The following is a 20134-nucleotide window of genomic DNA, read 5'->3' on the forward strand; positions in this document are numbered from 1 at the left end:
TCGGGTCACTGTGACCTTGACCTTTGACCTAGTGACCTGAAAATCAATAGGGGTCATCTGCGAGTCATGATTAATCTACCTATCAAGTTTCATGATCCTAGGCCTAAGCATTCTCGAGTTATCATCCGGAAACCATTTTACTATTTCGGGTCACCGTGACCTTGACCTAGTGACCTGAAATTTAATAGGGGTCATCTGCCAGCCATTATCAATCTACCTAAGAAGTTTCATGATCTTAGACATAAGCGTTGTTGAGTTATTAACCGGAAACCATTTTACTATTTCGGGTCACTGAGACCTTGACCTTTGACCTAGTGACCCGAAAATCAAGAGGGGTCATCTGCGAGTCATGATCAATGTACCTATCAAGTTTCATGATCCTATGCCTAAGCGTTCTCAAGTTATCATCCGGAAACCATTTTACTATTTCGGGTCACTGTGACCTTGACCTTTGACCTAGTGACATGAAAATCAATAGGGGTCATCTGCGAGTCATGATCAATTTACCTATGAAGTTTCATGATCATAGGCCTAAGCGTTCTTGAGTTATCATCCGGAAACCATTTTACTATTTCGGGTCACCTTGACCTTTGACCTAGTGACCTGAAAATCAATGGGGGTTATCTGCGAGTCATGATCAAATTACCTATGAAGTTTCATGATCCTAGGACCAAGCGTTCTTGAATATCGTCCGGAAAACACCTGGTGGACGGACCGACAGACCGACATGTGCAAAGCAATATACCCCTCTTCTTCGAAGGGGGGCATAATTATCAGATTGCGTTATGAAACTAAAATCAAAAGTGTGGCAGTATTTAGTGACTTGGGATGGTAGCCCTCCCGATAAAATAACGTATAAACTGTGCTTAACGGACCTGATTTACTATTTTTTTTAGCTTATCTGTCACAAAGTCACATGGTGAGCTTATGTGATTGTGTGTTGTCCGGCGTCCGTGTGTGCGTCTCAACAATTTGTGTAAACAGTAGAGGTTACAGTTTCAATCCAATCTTTATAAAATTTGGTCAAAATGTTTATCTTGATGAAATCTGGGTTGGGATTGTTTTTGGGTCGTCTGGTCAAAAACAAGGTCACTAGATCAAAAACTAAGTAACTAGGTCAAATAATAGAAAAACCTTGTATATACAATAGAGGTCACAGTTTTCATCAAATATGTATGAAATCAAGTCAGAATGTTATCTTGATGAAATCTGGGTTGGAATTGTATTTGGGTCATTTGGGGTCAAAAACTAGGTCACAAGGTCAAATGATAGAAAAACTTTGTGTAGACAATACAGGTCATAGTTTTCATCCAATCTTTATGAAATTTAACCGGAATGTTTATCTTGATGAAATCTGGATTGGTGTTTTATATAGTTCAAATAGGGTTAAAAACTAGGTCACTAGGTCAAATCAACAACGACCGTAAAGACACCCCCGAACTTAAAGTTTCGGTTCGAGGGTGGGGAGGTGGCGATGTGTCACTCCTTAATGTGGCTTCCTGTGAACGCTTTGTTCTCAGGGAACGGTCCAAAGCCCGTGTAAACACAGATGGGGGAGAACACAATTTATGTGAGTAGGAACATAAACATACTAATGAAACATTCCCAATCAATGTTTAAATTTAGCATTTGTTATGCGTTATTTTGCCATTTACAGGCGACTTTTCACCCAAGAAAAAAACATTGCAGTCAGCGCAACGGGTAAAAGGCCTGGTAAATGGCCCAAATATCAGCCACAGCGTAGTTCATTTCCCTGTTCTTGTTGTTAACTTTTATTTTATTTTTTATTGAAATATATGTATTATACATAATATGTTTTTTACACATTTTATATAAATGCATAAATAGTTAAAAAAATTGTATAATCTCGCTTTAAAATTCTTATTGTTGTTAGTTTCAAAGTCATTTAGCATTTAAAGTTGTTCTGTTGTCTCAAGTTGATGGTGTTTCTTCAATTGATGAGTCCCAGAAACACACGTTGTTCTACTTGACTGAATCAAATAAGATTGAAAAAAAGCAATAAAAACATCAATTCCAAATAAACAATATAATTTTTTTTTAACAAAACGGTATTTGTGTGATAAAACTAACACGTTGACACATTAAATAAACATGAAATTAACTGTAATATTTTCCATTTGCTTGTATGCATCATAAAATCATATAACAATTTGTATTTCGGTGTTTAATTGCCCCTTCGATTTGCATAATCCGATTATCTCGTTTTTATCAGGTATTGTCCAGACTTAACTAACAACATGGTGTCATAAAGCACACTGGGGTACGGGGATGTAGTACCCTGAAAAAATTATTATGCACAATTTTTCGTACCAATTTTGTTTCGTACACAAAATTTTAATACCATTATTTTTTCGTACCCACAATATTCTTACCCATTTTTTTTTCATACCCAAATTTTTGTTGTGCCGCATTTTTTTTTACATAATTTGTTCTTACCCAAAAATTACGTACATGTATGTTTTCGTAACCCAATTTTTTTTTATCCATATTTTTCTTATCAAAATCATTTTATTTTATTTTTTACGCAATTTTTTATTATTTTTTCGTACCCATATGTGAAAAATTTGGGTACGAAAATTTTGGGTATGAACAAAAATGTGGGTACTAAACTTTTGGGTATGAAAAAATTAGTATACTTCAAAGTTCCCGGGGTAAGGGGAAGTTGTACCCGATGGGACGTTGACCCATTCAGCATTCCTTATGGTCCGCAAATCTTTGCAGTATAGTCAGCTTATCTGTTCTGTATGGTTTGGGTCATTGTGTATAAATGTTCAAGTATTTTATTTTTACTAGTACATCAAACTGCCTAAAGAAGTGGTGTAAAATAACAGTATTCAAATCTGAAATTATGCCATATTTTTGTATTACTCTGTTAGTAACAAGAGGGTCATGGGCCCCAGGCGCTCACCCTTAGGAAACCTGTGACTCAGACCAATATACGAGCTCTAGGCTACCCAGCAAGCAATGGTATAATTCACAAAGTTGCTTGGTTCACCCACACTCAAAAGGCATCCAATATCACAGATACTTCCAATTGTATATGGTCTCTAATTGCTGCAACGTATTAAACGTTGTGATCGGTTCGGCAACCAAACGCAGACTTCCTGAACACAACCCTACAGCTTCAATTAGTACTTGTAGTATAATGCGACTATATTCTGTAATACATATTGTGCACCTTCTTAACAGTCTTGTATTATTATATCATTTAACTTATAATGTACATGAAAATGCAATGTTCAATTCAAAATGCACACACTATTTGCATGGAATTAACCAAAAAGTCAAATATTAGAAAACGGGAATCGTACTTTCCTTTTAATGTAAATACTAGGAATGAACTCAAAGAATAATGAACCTAAAGAATAAAATACTGGCCAAAATCGACACATTCTGACCAAATTTCATGAAGATTTGTGAATAAATGTTTTAATAAGTGCCTTAACAAGGATTCACTATAGACGTATAAGAAAACTGCCCCCCGCCTGGCATCCATGTTTTTCAAGGAACTGAAACAGTTTATTCAAATTCAGCCAAGGCATCATTAGAACAAATGACCTTACACTGTTTCTTGAAGGATGGAAATTAAATGTGATTTGTAGTGTGGTAACAAGATTTTACTATTGCCATATAAGGGCAACTGCCCTGCCCGCAACAGCCATGGTTTTAAACTGACAAAACCATTTTTTAACTCAACCCAGACATCATTTAAAGAAATTTTCTGGCTGAGTGTAATTTAGATTGGACTCTAAATAAGACTTCGAGACTAGAGTGTAAACAAGGTGTAATTGAAGCCATATAAAAGAACTGCACTGCCCACTTGCGCTCTATTGGTCATTGTCGGCTCGGGTACTTCTTTCATGTACCCCGGGTACATGTTAGTATACTTAGATGTACCCCGGGTACGGTAAAAATACTAAAATGTACCCAGCCGACATAAGACTGCACCCGAATTTTATTCTCGCCCAAAATCCGATGTCGTAAAACGCGCTACCGATTACCGTAATTACGAAACAAATTTAATTTTCTTAATGTATCAACATGTTTTGTGAGTATGAGTTTCGATAATATAGAGGCCATTTAACAGAAAATTGACATAAATATTAAAATAATTAATTTTTATTTAAAAAAGCAGACAACGACAAATTTTCGTTAACATTTCCGGATACGTTTAAGTATATCTACTGTACCCAGGGTATATGTAAGTATGCTTAAGCGTACCCGGGGTACACATAAGTAGTACCTGAGCCGACAATGACCAATCAAGCCCCACTTGCCGCAATGTTTTTCAACAGACCAGCTGAGATATTTTTGCGAACAAGGTTGACATAATTATCGTTTTTATTTATAATCATGCACTATATCAAATATAATTTTACTAACTATGTCTGAATAACACAAAAGCATGAAAGGAAATGCATTTTTAGAACGATTATATTATTGTTATTATTTGTCTTTACTTAAAGCGAACGCAGGAGTGGAACACAAATCAAATCTAATCAAAATTTATTTATTGTCTGTATGAGAATAACATGTAATAACATAAGCTATGTATAGCTTTTGAATGACCGACACAATATACCAGCTCGGTATGTGGTTACCACAAAAATTTCTACTTGTCACATCTTTGTGACCATTTTTTAGATGAAAATTTCTCAAATATTGAAATTCTTTTAAAATAAATCAAATTTAATGAACGAACACAAATATGGATGAAAACAAACAGCAAATATATTGACTTTATGTACGCAACATATAGTAACAGACTTGAACATTTATGCTTGTAAAAACTTGTCTTGTTACACATTAAATAAATTCTCTTGATAAATGTTATTATTTTTTATTTAATTATTTACACCAATTTTGACACTCTTTGTTTCAGTGGTTTTAAAGGGATCTTTTCACGGTTTGGTAAATTGACAAAATTGAAAAAAGTTGTTTCAGATTCGCAAATTTTCTGTTTAGTTATGATATTTGTGAGGAAACAGTATTACTGATCATTTGCCATGGTCTAATATAGCCATTATATGCATCTTTTGACGATTTAAAAACCTAAAAATTATTAAGCGTTGCAACGCGAAATAATTGAATAATTTGAAGAGTTCTGTTGTTGTCGTTTAAATTTGTGGAACTACCAAGATTATTATATATCGTATAAAATACGCTTCTTATGTAAGCTTTGCACGATAGCTCAGTTGGCTAATGCGTTTTTACTTCAGAATTCTGGGGGTCACTGGTTCGAGCCCTGCTGCGAGCTACTTTTTTTCCTATTTTAAATTTGACTTTTGATTTTTTACTGGAGCTTTTAAAATTTAATGTTTACATTTATCAATATAAAGTATTTCATGACAAACTTCAAAACATGCCAAAATCTGTGAAAAGGCCCCTTTAACCTGGCCCCGTGTTCACAAAACGATTTTGCAATCGAAAATCGATTTAAAATGACATCGATTCTCGTTTTTGCCTATCAACTACATTGGAAATCAATTTTCAATGACAAGCAAAATCGATTTTCAATTGCAAAAAAATGTTTTGTGAACACGGGGCCAGGTGTTTAATTGCACCTTTGTTCATCACAAAAAGATGATCTCTTTATGATTGGATACTGTCCAAACAATAACAAAGAAAAACATGGTGTCATAAATCAAAGGACCCATTCTTGGGTGCCTGCATAAAGCACATGTGGCATTATACCTGAGTGTCTAGTCATTAAACACGATTTATGATACCTCGATTCATGTCATCTCTTGGCATATTGAGCGATCATCTAAGCCAAATTGTAAAGCCAAAATACGTAACAGTTGCTTCAATAGAATATTTTAACATACTTGTCTTTAAAAAAATGGATAAACAGGAGCTAGTGTATATATAGAAGCCAGTTTATTCATAATGATATGTGTCTAATAACTATAAATAAAAGATATGTTGCAATTTCACTACTACACAATTAACGTATTTAAAGAGTACCCGCAAATGGAAACTCGGCTATTACGTGTTAAGATTGTACGTTTAGTCGTTACTTAAGTGTACGAAACGCCATCATGAAAACAAGCAAACAACAAAAGGGTAATACTTGCGTAAAATACATTCATATACAGATTTTTTTTATCATCGAATGCTAGAATGTTATCACTCCTTATCACTAGTAAAGAGATTTCAATTTACACCCAAAGACAGCTCAATCTGCATAATATGCAGAACCCTTAGCTTGCATTATGTTAAATAATATTAACCACTTACCTTGTATTAAGTTGGCAATTTGTGGTCTGGTGGAGAAACTTTTAATACTGATTTCTGTTGAGTTGCACTGGCTGAACCAAAAGAATTATGTAGTCGTTTCTAAATAATCACGAAACAACATACTAATGCATATGTTTGCCAGTTACTGAGTTTGTGCACTTCCATTCAATATTATCGGCCTTGGCAAACAGCGTAGACCCAGATGAGACGCCGTGTGATGTCTGCTATTTCGTTACGCTGAAGATTTCCATATCCACGGGTGTTTTTGTGTCAAATGTTATGGTTTTTCAATAGATCGTATACTTATCTACAAAACAGCGAATTAGCGTTCACTTTACATCATCTATGTTATTTTGTTAATACTTTCTCGCGTTCTTTTCGAACCTGTATTGACAGCCTTTGGTCGACGCCGTCTGCTATTTGGATGCTGAAGATTTCCATATCCACTGGCGTTTTTTGTATGTCAAATGTTAGTGTTTTCCAATGGATCGTATACTTATCTACAAAACGGATAAGTAGCGTTCACTTTACATCGTTTGTGATGATGTTATTTTGTAAATACTTTTAAGCGTTCTTTCTGTCGAAGTCGGCCATTTTGACGTGTGTGAAAAAATACCGACGTTCCCGCAATTACCAAAATCCCCAGGAATCCCCGAGATCCCACGAAATCCCCATTAATATTGATTATTTATCGAAAAACTGCGTATTTTAATATAGATTGTTGCGAAATACACTGAAATAACTAATGAAACATTGTTTTTATGAAAGTTTAATTTCGGATATTTCGGTAGGGTATCGGTATATCCACATAACGCAATTTGTAATTCCGGTTATGTAAAACTTGCGAAATTTTTTCGTGATTTCATCAAAAACTACATTTTTCCCAGGTTTAACGCCTACGCCAACAGGTAGATCGCATTCTTGTCCATATACATGTCAAATTTCAGCAAACGTGCTGGGCCAGTTTTCAAGAAACCCAAATCGCAGTGATTCTCGCCAGCTTAACGAAAGTTAGCCCCCTTTATCATTCGTTCGATTGAACGTCATCAATGATGACGTCCAATACATCACTCATTCCATATTTAACTTGGACCAAGGCTTCAAATTATTGGTCATTGCTTTCTACTGCTATACATCACCGAACATAGCGGAAACATATTGGTTATTAATATCGTTTATGTGCGATTGGATAGAGAGTAAGAACATGTTTTGTATAAGTTATGAGGATGATATCTGCGATCTACAATGCTGTATTAACGAGGATATCCATAAAATACGTTAACATTTTAAAGGAAATAATGGTAAGTGCAACGACACATGATACTTATAATAAAAATCTGTGGAAATATTTAAGATTTTAAATCTCTATTTCTTTGATAATAAAAACAACAACATAATGTAAAACACAATGTTTATTTCATTCAGATGTCATATAGGCACAATTCAGCGTGTTACCTTCAAGGCGTGTACTTTAAATGAGTGATGTAATCAAGCACTGTTTGTAGCTAGATGGCTGGAGAGAAATAATATATTTTGTTATTCTTGGTTTAAGTGCATAAAATGGCACTCGCCTTGAATAAAGCATCGAAGTTTAAACACGGTTTCTGGTGATAAATCGTTTCAAACAAAATAAACATTTCGTGAAGTCATGTGATGATAATCTGCAAATTAAACCAACACAATGTATACAGTTAGCATATAGATAAACCGTGTAACAAGCCTTTATTATGACAACGACAAAACCATATGGCACTATAAACACATGTTCAGTTATTCCTGAAACTATCCATTATAGCCATTCAAATGTTAAAAACGGTTCGTAGAGTCAAGCTTTACATGAAAGTATAAGAGAAAGAGAAATACCCTTCGTCATTAAGAACAATCCTTTAGCGACTAAAATAACGGATTAAAACTGATTACATGAGTCTTATCCAGGTCAAACACACGCAAATAACATCGGGTTGTTTAGTATTGAAGTAGTTTATTAATAATTCGTTTTGGCAACATGTTATACATAAACAAGCATATACAATAAGCAATAAAAAAATAGTATTTAAGGTGGAGAATTCAATAATAAGCATACACATACGTCCGATTTTTGTTAGGAATGCAAAGAAAACTATCTGTTTATACCCTTGTGTTTATAAGAATGAGTTACATTTGTTTTTAAATAAGTAGCGAAGAAAGTTAGAAATGTTTTTATTCGTGGGGCTGCTACAATGATATCAATTAATTCATTAAACGTTTCTCCACCGTTTTTAGCACCCACTATCAGAGGGTGGAGGGGACATATTGAATTGCATTTGTCCGTCCGTATGTCCTGTTTCACAAAGCCATTTTATTTCATTTATACATATTAACAATGAGTATAGATAAGTATTAAGTTATAGTTTTTTTCACATAGCTAGCACCCGACAGGTAAACTTCTTTTTTTCGCAGGGGCTTGTTACAGACAACTCTCTGTCTCAACTCAAAGGTCTTCATAACTTTTCTTTATTACAAGGGCAAAGGTAAACGTCAATGAACAGCATGCACTTGTAAGTATTTAACGATATGACGGTGATATCACATCAGCTATAAAAGTACTTTGCCGCGTCTTTAAGTCAAAATGCACCAAACTCAAACCCACAGTTTTGCATTTATGATGAATCATTTATTGGAAATTATAGATAACACACATTGAATTGTCTACGTAATTAATAAAAACATTAATTAATAATTTACTCAAAGTAAAATACAAACAATTTACATGTTTAATGTCACTGGTAAATAGATACAAAAAAAAATGCTTAACGCACGTATGCAAACAAATTAAGGCACGTGGTCTTACTTGGAATACTTAAAATCCGCTGCCGATCACATATACCTACAATAATAGCACATAAAATATTCATTGAGTTTGATCAAGTAGATAGTATTTTATTTAGATATCTTAATGAGAACTTCATATTTGTCCACATAATCTGGCAACAGTGCGCATACATGGCTTAGTAATCTAAGATAGTTAAATACACCATATATACACGGAAAAACATATCGAAACGCTTGGATATAAATTTGACAATCTTATTTTCTTTTCTGTACCTGTGCATGTATTAAACTGAAGACAATTTTTTCAAATAACGACATACTGTTTGTGTATTCTTCTGCCGAGTTATTCTCGTGGGTACCGTAATGACAAATCAATTGAGCTATGTGTGTTTTTTCTTGTTGATCTCTTTCTTTATGTATCAAAACGATCCTATAAATAAATGCATGCAGATTTGTAAAAATTTCACACGTCAAAATCACACATGAAACTGTTATGTATGTGCAGTGCTAGATGCTTTATTGGAGTTGTCTTCACCCGACATTTAGAGCGTTGAGTGATGGGTCTGGCTGTGTAATTACTGTCGTCACACAACATTAAGACCCATTACTAAAGTCTCCCCGCAAACATTCCTGTATAATTATTAAAACTTAATTTTTAATTTGAAGAGTTAGTGCCACATGCATTTCTTCTTCTTCGTGATAACAGTACTCCACCAAACTAGGATAAACCTAACTGATGATTATGTACGTTTTTTTTAGTTTGTCTTATTAACTGCATCTTAAATTGGTATTATTTGTTGTCGGATTTAATTATGATTGTTATGTTATCCTGCGTTTACTAAAAACACTGAATCTTAAAAAGAAAATAAAGCAACCTCAGTTATTGATCTTTATCATTTCCCTAGGAGCTTTGCTGGAAATATCAAAAATCAAACTATAGAAAATTTTGTAGACATTCATTACCTGCCAAGCAAAGTTTTGTTTAAATAAACCCGAAACTTTGACACCTAAAATGAACCTTCAGCTTTAAACTAAAATGGACCGATTGGGTTGTCTCTTGAAATATTGTTTTGTTAATATCCTCGTGAAAACACCACACACGGGTTCAAAAGCAGAGAATAATTTAGTGTACGACATCGCGTCTGTTAACTGCACGATTTATTTCGAGTGTGTGATTTATTTTGACTCAATAATGCCAGTATCATCGATATTTGTCATCAGGACCATACATATCTTAGATGAGATTTAAACACCCAGTTAGCAAACACGAATAAAGGAATAAATAGACGTGTTGTAAATTTAGCCCTATCCCAGTGAGATAATTTTTTTGTTTGATGTTTGGGAAAACTGACTGATACGTGTAGATTTAAAGGAAATAATTTAAGAATAATACTTTGGGTATTTCAACAAGTGTGACCCTCTGTGTATCTGTCCGTCCATCTGATCACCGGCGATCCAGTATGACCATCCGTTCATATATATCTTCGTCTCGTAGATCTTCATCGCGCGCATTTAACTTTTTATTTTAACTTGAAACGTTTAAGATATTCCATACTGTATAAAGAGTTTAAAAGTTACTACAATCGAATCTTACATTCAATACTGATCTCCTCGCACTTAAATTGTCAAGCCGTTATCTCGCCATATAACATTTCCGTAACAACCATGATATTACCAAATACAAAACGTTATAAATTATCGAACTTTTCGGATAGATCGAAATACCCTAGGTGCATGCAGTTTTGAGTTAAGCCTAACTAACAAAAGACATGTACAGGTGTGTGTACTTGATTATTTATAGGGAATAAACGAGTAAAAGAATATCATGCCGAGACCTACACATATGTTTGGTAAGTTTATGTGTATTATATAAACTTTATTTATCGATATGTATACATATAATTACATATATTTTACTTTAATTATTCCCACGGAAATATTACTTTTATCTTTCAATATCTGTGAACGCTAGTCTTTTTATCTGCCTGCTTGTCCGTAGTTATTTATTTGCAAGACGACGGTCACTTACACTATATAACTTTGAAAATTTTACTCATACATGTATTATTAAAGTGTTCATGTGCAACTGTTTGCTTTTATTAAAATAATTAAATGTATGCTCATTGTTAACAAGATTACTTATATATTTACTAAACTTGGTTCAGTTTTCGACATACGACTACAGCGGAATTTGGCATTATTGTGACTTCGTATTGAAGTATCAAAAACTGGAAAGATTACGAATCTGATTTGTGATATTTATGCATACATAGTTTTTAACAGATATAAAAAGAGGTCAAAGTTAACTTTCACAACATAATCATGTTTTCATATTTGGTTTTTTTGTAAATTCGTATTTTATAACAACATCTACTTGACCATTTGTCTGTGATAAGTTTATATCAATCAGTTCAGTCAATTTTCAAATTCGTTGGCTTGTCCGCCTTTTCATGCCCTACGAAGAGAATATTGCTGGAATATAATAATTTCATCGCCTTCTTTGTGTCTGTCAGTTTCGCTTTTTGATCGAAGACGGAGTGAACACGAACTGATGGATTTGAATTGTCTATTTATTTAATGATGATAGTCTTGTCGCTGTTGTTGATGATGATAGTGATAATGAACATAAGGATAACAATATTGAAAATAATGATGAAATTAAGTAGTGAAAACAAATTTATTACACGTTCACGTCAACTGACCATACATCACCCCCCTGTACGTTGATAATCCAAACTTAGTAGGATAATTCAAACTGAAGAAAAACATGGCGACAGAAATAAAGACTCCAGTTATTTATTGCTAAGAACACGTTTTAAGATAAGTTGTGACATGATAAACGTTTCTTTTTGATAAACTGTTATTTGCAGGAGACAATGCACTAATAAAACCATAACAATTAAAAACAATAACGTCGAAATAAAATGAATATGTTTGCAAATCTGTAAAAAGTAAATAAAATTATCAAAAGTTTTAGGGCAAAAACAATTATAATCGAATGTTTTTAATATTTTAATGCGTGTACTTATGTATTAACCTGTCATATATGTATGTAAAAAATTGATTGCCGTAAATGCTCGAAACCGCAATATATTAGTATTTGTTTGGGACACGAATATACAAATTGGATAATGACCTAACCAGTGTATGGATAATTCCAAACTAACATTAGGATGTCGATGGATAATGACCATTCTTCAAGGTGTCTTTATGTAAAGATCTATGTAAAATGAACACTCTTGTAAAATATTTCGAGATTTATTTAATTGCTGACAACAAAAGCATTTAGCACATTGTTAAAGCGGGACTGCATGATTTGTTAAATATTTATGAATTTATATACAATTTGTAAAAACCTTATTTTTCATATATTTAAATTTAAATTAAAATAAAATTTAGAAGAACATGTGTCCAAAACTGCGAAATAAGCCAGATATTTAATTCTGAAATCGAAAATGTCTGTACAGTCGAATTCCCCAGCATGTATATCATGCATGTACGATGTGAATCTAAATTTAGTTTTACCGATCATTTTAATTTCCTGCAACGATATCTATTCATACGACACACGAATACTAACTATGATCCTAATAAAAAGACGAATGTTTCGGGTATAATAGGACAAGATGTACGAAATCAAATCAAATCGAATCTAATCAAATCAAAATTTATTTATTGTCGGTATGAAATAACATTTATATAACATAAGCTATGTAGAGCTTTTGACCGACCTATAAACAAACAGTAGCAAATTGTAACACATCATTAATACATGGAATACATAAGAAATCGTTATTATAATAAAGCACACTAAAAGCATAGTTAAAACAGTATTCCTATAGCACATTATTAAAATGTAAGCAGAAATATAATATCAGTACTATACATTCGCAATTAAGAGCTGTGTGAAAGATTTCTGATCTTGACCCAAGGAAGGGACCTAACCTACCATAAAAACGTGTAGAAATGCTTTTAGAGAAAATTGAACACAAAATTGCCACAAAATAAAAAGGGCTTTTTATCTCCTCAAATCAGATTTGAAGGGAACTGATCAGCAAATTTCACACAATAAAATCAATAAAATACAAAAATGTTGAATGAAAAATAAAATATCATTATGAAAGCAAAATAATATAATACTAATGCTGAAATGATTATCCCGCAAAGAAATATCTTCGTCACAATCGATACGAAATATCTTCGTCACAATCGGCTCGGGGCGCTAATTTTGTTTGCTGCATTTTATGAAATTCGTCTTCAATGTATAATTTTTCTTGCCTATTGTGTGCTAGTGTAACATATTTTTATCAATGTTTTACAATTTAACACATATTAAAATCGTGAAGTCCCGCTTTAAACAATCATCATAAAAAATCATTTTTTTCAGGTAAAACAGATGATAATGCTAAACAACAGATGTTATTATTGTACAGAGTCCTTCAAGTGCCTGAAAGAAATACTTATCCATAACACAACTAACCATTACGTAGAAAAATAAAAAATAAGAGAACTTACCGTTGATGAAACAGCCGGAAAATTAGGATATCGGACAAAAATATATGCTGATATTACTCCACAAAACATAGATGAACAACATCAGCAACTTACTAAAAGTCGTTTATCGTCAGTGAGCATGCGCAAAGCGAGGTACTGTACAATTCACTCGTAATTATTTTTCTACTACTACAATAATTTTCCCACGCCGGCGAAAAGGGTCACGGGGAAAACTTTTTGTTATTATTAAAATGCATAATTTACAGAATATTTTCAATATCTATGTCTGTGTATTGAGAAATCATTTAATATGTTCTTTGCAATGTGTAAATATATTTCGGAAAGTAAAATGCTATACTAGCCGTCGATATATCCCTTAAATATTTGTGTACCATTCGATGCAATCTTTCTGATATAATGTATAATGAATCAGATAAGTAATGCCTCAAATAATATTCGAAACCTCTAATATGGAGACGAATACAGAAATCAGCGGGGCAAGTGCCACTTTAACCTTTAACCTTCGACTCGAATCCTTTTAAATCAAGTGATTGAATAATAAGTAGGGGAATTTTTTAATTTCTATGCTGTTCATGCTATCCAAAATGACATGGAACACGTGTTATGGCATCTCTGTGTAGTACTACGTGGAACTTGCATATATATATATATATAAATATATATACATATATATATGTATTCAAGTTCCGCTGAAATTGATTTCACTAATAACAAATAAATGAATGTTGATGTTTATTGAAAGTATTGTTAAATTCAATAATATACATCATGTGAGTTTTTTGTTATGAATAGTTGTTTTCAAAGAATATTATCCAACCTGTCTTTGTAAAATACATCGCAGTTTATGCATTATCCTTTTTGAGTTTGGTTATTATCCACAGACATTTTCATATCAGTTTTATCCCGTCCTGCAAACACATTATTTTAACATAGAAACACACTAGGTGTTAAAAGTAAACCATTTCTCTGTTACAGTGTCGTTCGCCCTTTTGTCAATTAACGTGTATATAGTAAGTAAGTAAGAAAAGAGTTTATGATAGTGACATTTGCATTTCGTATGGTACAAACAATAATATATACATTTAAAAAAGCACCCGGCCCATTGGACCTATAAGTCACCATAAATGCTCATTCTACACGTAAAGCATATATATACAGTTCTATGTCATAACACGTGATGTACGAATGGGACTGAGAAAACAGATAGCATATATTCAGCAAATATATACAGCTTCAAGTGGTCACGATTATGATGTCAATGTTTAAAATGTAATAGTATTTTACAAACGGTTATTCATAGCAAAAGCGGCATACAACAATTGGGTATACTGTAATGTCAAAAAGATAATATACCTTTATCAATAAGAGTTACAGCACTGATACAGATTCAAATTCACAGTGGATACATTACGGACTGCATGTGCAAATATGCTTTAACAATGAACTTTGCAGTCTTCCTGGGGTATACATTCAATATATGACAAAACCTTTGTTCTGGGTTAAGATGGATAAAATCGTGGTTTAAGAGAATATCACCAAACACGTCAGTCCTGATATTGTTATATAATTCACATACAAGTAGAAAATGTTTCTCATCCTCTACGGACGTTAGATCACAAAACCTACATGTTCGATTATCAACTGGTTCACCAGCGTATCTTCCTGTCTCTATTCTCAGTGGTAATATTCCCGTTCTTAACTGACAAAGTAATGGGCGTTCATGTTTTGAGAGGTTCATCGTCACATAGTCTTCACACTTAAATTCCGTTTTGAATGTTGCGTTTGTTCTCAGTTTTGGCATGTTTAACACGTATTGTAACCATTAGGCTGTATAATGTTGGGTCATTAAAGATTTTGCTGCATCGAGGTCGATACATGATTAAGCGTGAAACCGATCAATAATCCCTAACGTTGATAGTATCTGTTTAACGTCGCTTGACCAATTATTTACACATTTGGTATAATCAAAATTAAAACCTTTTTGGTGAGTCTATTGGCATCCATTTTAATTAACCTATTCCAGAACCTGAGGACACATACCCATCTTCCATACAAAGTCGGTTTCCAGCCAGAGTCTCCATAAAATGCCGGTAGTGGGATAAATCTATGCACGCCCATAAAATATCTTAATGTTCGGCTGTGTACATTGTCCAGTGATTGATATGTCTTAGCGCCCCACACCAAAGCACTATATTCAAGAATTGGTGTAATACATCCGGAGTATAGTTTTTCAAACGATCGGAACCGGAAGTGTTTCATGTTATTAATCTTGCTAATAAAGCTTCCAGGCGCCCGACCTGCACCCTTTGCCAACCGTTCATCGAAAATTACTCCAAGGTATTGGTACTGCGCTACTGTTTCCAGGATGTTGTCACCAACTCGGAATTCCTTATCCGTCCAGGATGTTCTGCCTCGCCGGAAGTAAACGGTTTTCGACTTGTTGGTGTTAATGATCACGCGCCAACGTTTGCACCAGTCGCGGAGGGTATTAAGCATGCTTTGTAACTTTTCCTCGTTGTCTGAAACTAGCACAATATCGTCCGCATACATAAGAATGGACACGTTTGCATCTCCGATTGAAATACCTAGGTAAAGGTCATTGATTTCTTTCACAAGGTCATTAGCAAAGATGGCGAACAAAGTTGTCGATAAACAACACCCCTGTTTGACCTCGGTATCGCAGCTGAACCAGTCTGTTAATTTATTATTTATACGTATACATGATGTGGCACTTGTGTAGATATTTCGTATGGAGTTAAAGACCTTTCCATCAATGTTATGTAGCAGCAATTTGTAGATTGAAAATCGAAGCATTTTTTCAATTCAATAAAAGAAGCAAATACAGTGTTTTTGTTCCTTATAATGCTGTTCAAAGTGTAAATGTGGTCTTCACACGATCTCCCAGCCCGGAATCCATTCTGCTCGTCCGCTAATATATCATCGTTATCCAGATATTTTGTAATTCTTTTGTAGTTATCCCCGTTGTACACATTTCAAAAGTTTAATCTCCATCTCTCAAACACTGTTCGCTCATCTCTTATTATGTTACCATTGTCCAATATTTCTACAGGTATGGAATTGTCTTTTCTAGGCCCAAGATTTTGTATTTTTCGCCAAAACTCCGTAGGATTGTTACATGACATATCCTCTAGTTCGAATGCTTGTGCCGCTCTATATACGCGTTCTGATTGTCGTAATTGTCTGTCGAACCTGTTCTACATACATTACAATCTTACATTTAGAAATAGTGTTCCAAACATACTAATTGTACTGAAATATAACCTTTCGAAAAACACGTACACCATGATTTAAATAATAAAATAACACAATTTTTCGTAAATAGCTTATTTAGTATTGTTTCATACGAATTTCAATTATTTTTTAAGAATCAAGTTTTAAATAGTGCATTGGTACTATTATATATATACATTTAAACACTATTTCTATTTTAGTTTGCTTACTATCAATGTTGAACGGGCTCCCCCACTTAACACAGAGCGAAAGCGCATCAGAAACTACGACACAGCACAAGACGACTACTCAGCTTTCAATGACTGCCCAGCAGCTGATAACTTCCCATCTCCCGACTTCAAATCTGTCCCAGCCTCCACCTTACTTGTTCCCAATAGCTACCCAGCCTCTGGTGGCAAACGTGTGCCATGTAGCTACACAGCCTCCACCTAACTTGTTCCCAATAGATACCCAGCCTCTGGTGGCAAACGTGTCCCCAATATCTACACAGCCTCCACCTAACGTGTCTCCAATAGATACACCGCCTCCACCTAACGTATATCCAATAGTTACACAACCACCATCTAACTTGTCTCCAATAGATACACAGCCTCCACCTAACGAATCTCCAATAGATACACAGCCTCCACCTAACGTGTCTCCAACAGATACACAGCCTCCACCTAACGTGTCTCCAATAGATACACAGCCTCCACCTAACGTGTCTTCAATAGTTACACAGCCAACACCTAACGTGTCTCCAAGAGTTACACAGCCACCACCTAACGTGTCTCCAATAGATACACAGCCTCCACCTAACGTGTCCCCAATAGTAACACAGCCTCCACCTAACATGTCTCAAATAGTTACACAGCCTCCACCGAACGTGTCTCCAATAGATACACAGCCTCCACCTAACGTGTCACCAATAGATACACAGCCTCCAGCCAACGTGTTCCCAATAGTTACCCAGCCTTCACCTAACGTGTCTCCAATAGATACACAGCATCATACCTAACGTGTCTCCAATAGATACACAGCCTCCACCTAACGTGTCTCCAACAGGTACACAGTCTCCACCTAACGTGTCTTCAATAGATTCACAGCCCCCACCTAACGTGTCTCCAATAGATACACAGCCTCCACCTAACGTGTCTCCAATAGTTACACAGCCTCCACCTAACGTGTCTCCTATAGCTACACAGCCTCCACCTAACGTGTCTCCAATAGATACACAGCCTCTACCTAACGTGTCTCCAATAGATACACAGCCACCACCTAACGTGTCCCCAATAGATACACAGGCTCAACCTATCGTGTCTCCAATAGATACACAGCCACCACCTAACGTGTCTCCTTTTGTTACACAGCCCCAAACCAACCTGTCTCCAATAGATACACAGCCTCCACCTAACGTGTCTCCAATAGTTATACAGCCTCCACCCGACGTGTCCCCAATAGATACACAGCCACCACCTAACGTGTCTTCTATAGTTACACAGCCTCAACCTAACGTGTCTCCAATAGTTACCCAGCCACCATCTAACGTGTCCCCAATAGCTACACAGCCTCCACCTAACGTGTCTCCAATAGATACACAGCCTCCACCTAACGTGTCGCCAATAGAGACACAGCCTCCACCTAACGTGTCTACAGTAGATACACAGCCATCACCTAACGTGTCTCTTATAGTTATACAGCCACCACCTAACGTGTCTCCTATAGTTACAGAGCCTCTACCCAACGTGTCTACAATAGATACACAGCCAACACCTAACGTATCTTCTATAGTTACACAGCCTCCACCTAACGTGTCTCCAATAGATACACAGCCTCCACCTAACGTGTCTTCAATAGTTACACAGCCAACACCTAACGTGTCTCCAATAGTTACACAGCCACCACCTAACGTGTCTCCAATAGATACACAGCCTCCACCTAACGTGTCTCCAATAGTTACACAGCCTCCACCTAACGTGTCTCAAATAGATACACAGCCACCACCTAACGTGTCTCCTATAGCTACACAGCCTCCACCTAACGTGTCCCCAATAGATACACAGCCTCCACCTAACGTGTCTCCAATAGATACACAGCCACCACCTAACGTGTCCCCAATAGATACACAGCCTCAACCTATCGTGTCTCCAATAGATACACAGCCACCACCTAACGTGTCTCCTTTTGTTACACAGCCCCAAACTAACGTGTCTCCAATAGATACACATAGCCTCCACCTAACGTGTCTCCAGTACTTACACAGCCTCCACCCGACGTGTCCCCAATAGATACACAGCCACCACCTAACGTGTCTCAAATAGGTAAACAGCCTCCACCTAACGTGTGTCCAATAGCTACGCAGCCTCCGACTAACGTGTCCCCTATATATACCCAGCCCCCGACTAAAATTCCGCCCCCGACAACAACCTCGCTCTCGACGACAACCCCGTCCCCGACGACCACCCCGGTTCCGACTACAACCCCACCCCCGACGACAATATCGCTCTCGACGACAACCCCGCCACCGACGACAACCCCGCCCCCGACTACAACCCCGCCCCCGACGACAACACCGCCCCCGATGACAACACCGACCCAACGACAAAACTGCCCTCGACGACTACACAATCAGTGATGACTACCTGGTCAGCTACAACTGCCAAGCCCCCGACGTCGGCATCGACTACAGAATCATCGCCATCAACAGCAGCACTTTCAAGCACTCAGTTACCAACAACGTCAGGCTCGCCTGGAGAAATCTCCCCAGTCACGACTGATCCATCAGTGTATTCTGTTAACACCAGTATGTTTTGTATTATGACTATTTTTGTCATATTCACATTGTTTTACGTTAGTTGATATTAACAGCGTTATATTTGATATTGTTAGATATATAACATACACACAAACAAACTCGGACATACACAAACGTACTTTATAAGTATATATTTACAGTGGTTATTAACAAAACATTACAATTTATTATCTATGAGCGATTCATGAGAATGTATTTTCAATTTCAGTACATATTTTTGATTGCGAAAAAACTGTCTTGAAACATTACAAACTAGGGATCAATATATTCAGTTTACATATACAATTAACACATGAACGTATGCATTACGAAAACGTTAATACTCCGATCGAATAAAGCTTAGACAAGGAATTTATTTGGAAAAGGCAATGTGTGTTGCAATTACCGGCGTGATTTAGAAAAATAAAAATAATTCTTGCCGTGAATTCTCAGACCCCTATAATATCTGCAACATGTATCATACATGTAGGATTTGCAGATAGTGTTTTCACGCTATGCAAA

At 35.6% G+C, this 20134-nt stretch overlaps 1 protein-coding gene across 1 annotated transcript; it reads left to right on the forward strand.

Annotated features, from left to right (window-relative positions):
* Positions 1–17053: 17053 nt before the first annotated feature.
* On the forward strand, positions 17054–19453 carry LOC127849265 (basic proline-rich protein-like). Its single transcript, XM_052381984.1, has 3 exons — positions 17054–17782; positions 17817–18992; positions 19082–19453. The coding sequence occupies exons 1-3, from the start codon at positions 17054–17056 to the stop codon at positions 19451–19453; spliced, it is 2277 nt and encodes a 758-aa protein (XP_052237944.1).
* Positions 19454–20134: the final 681 nt, after the last annotated feature.

The sequence above is a fragment of the Dreissena polymorpha genome, chromosome 10, assembly GCF_020536995.1.
Source record: "Dreissena polymorpha isolate Duluth1 chromosome 10, UMN_Dpol_1.0, whole genome shotgun sequence".
Classification (NCBI taxonomy): domain Eukaryota; kingdom Metazoa; phylum Mollusca; class Bivalvia; order Myida; family Dreissenidae; genus Dreissena; species Dreissena polymorpha.

Excerpts from the sequence above, each read along its gene's own strand:
- LOC127849265 (XM_052381984.1), top strand. The coding sequence starts at position 17,054 with ATGTTGAACGGGCTCCCCCACTTAACACAGAGCGAAAGCGCATCAGAA. Across the intron at positions 17,783-17,816 it reads CAGCCAACGTGTTCCCAATA|ATACACAGCATCATACCTAA; the intron begins GTTACCCAGCCT and ends TGTCTCCAATAG. Across the intron at positions 18,993-19,081 it reads ATACACAGCCACCACCTAAC|CCTCCACCCGACGTGTCCCC; the intron begins GTGTCTCCTTTT and ends GTACTTACACAG.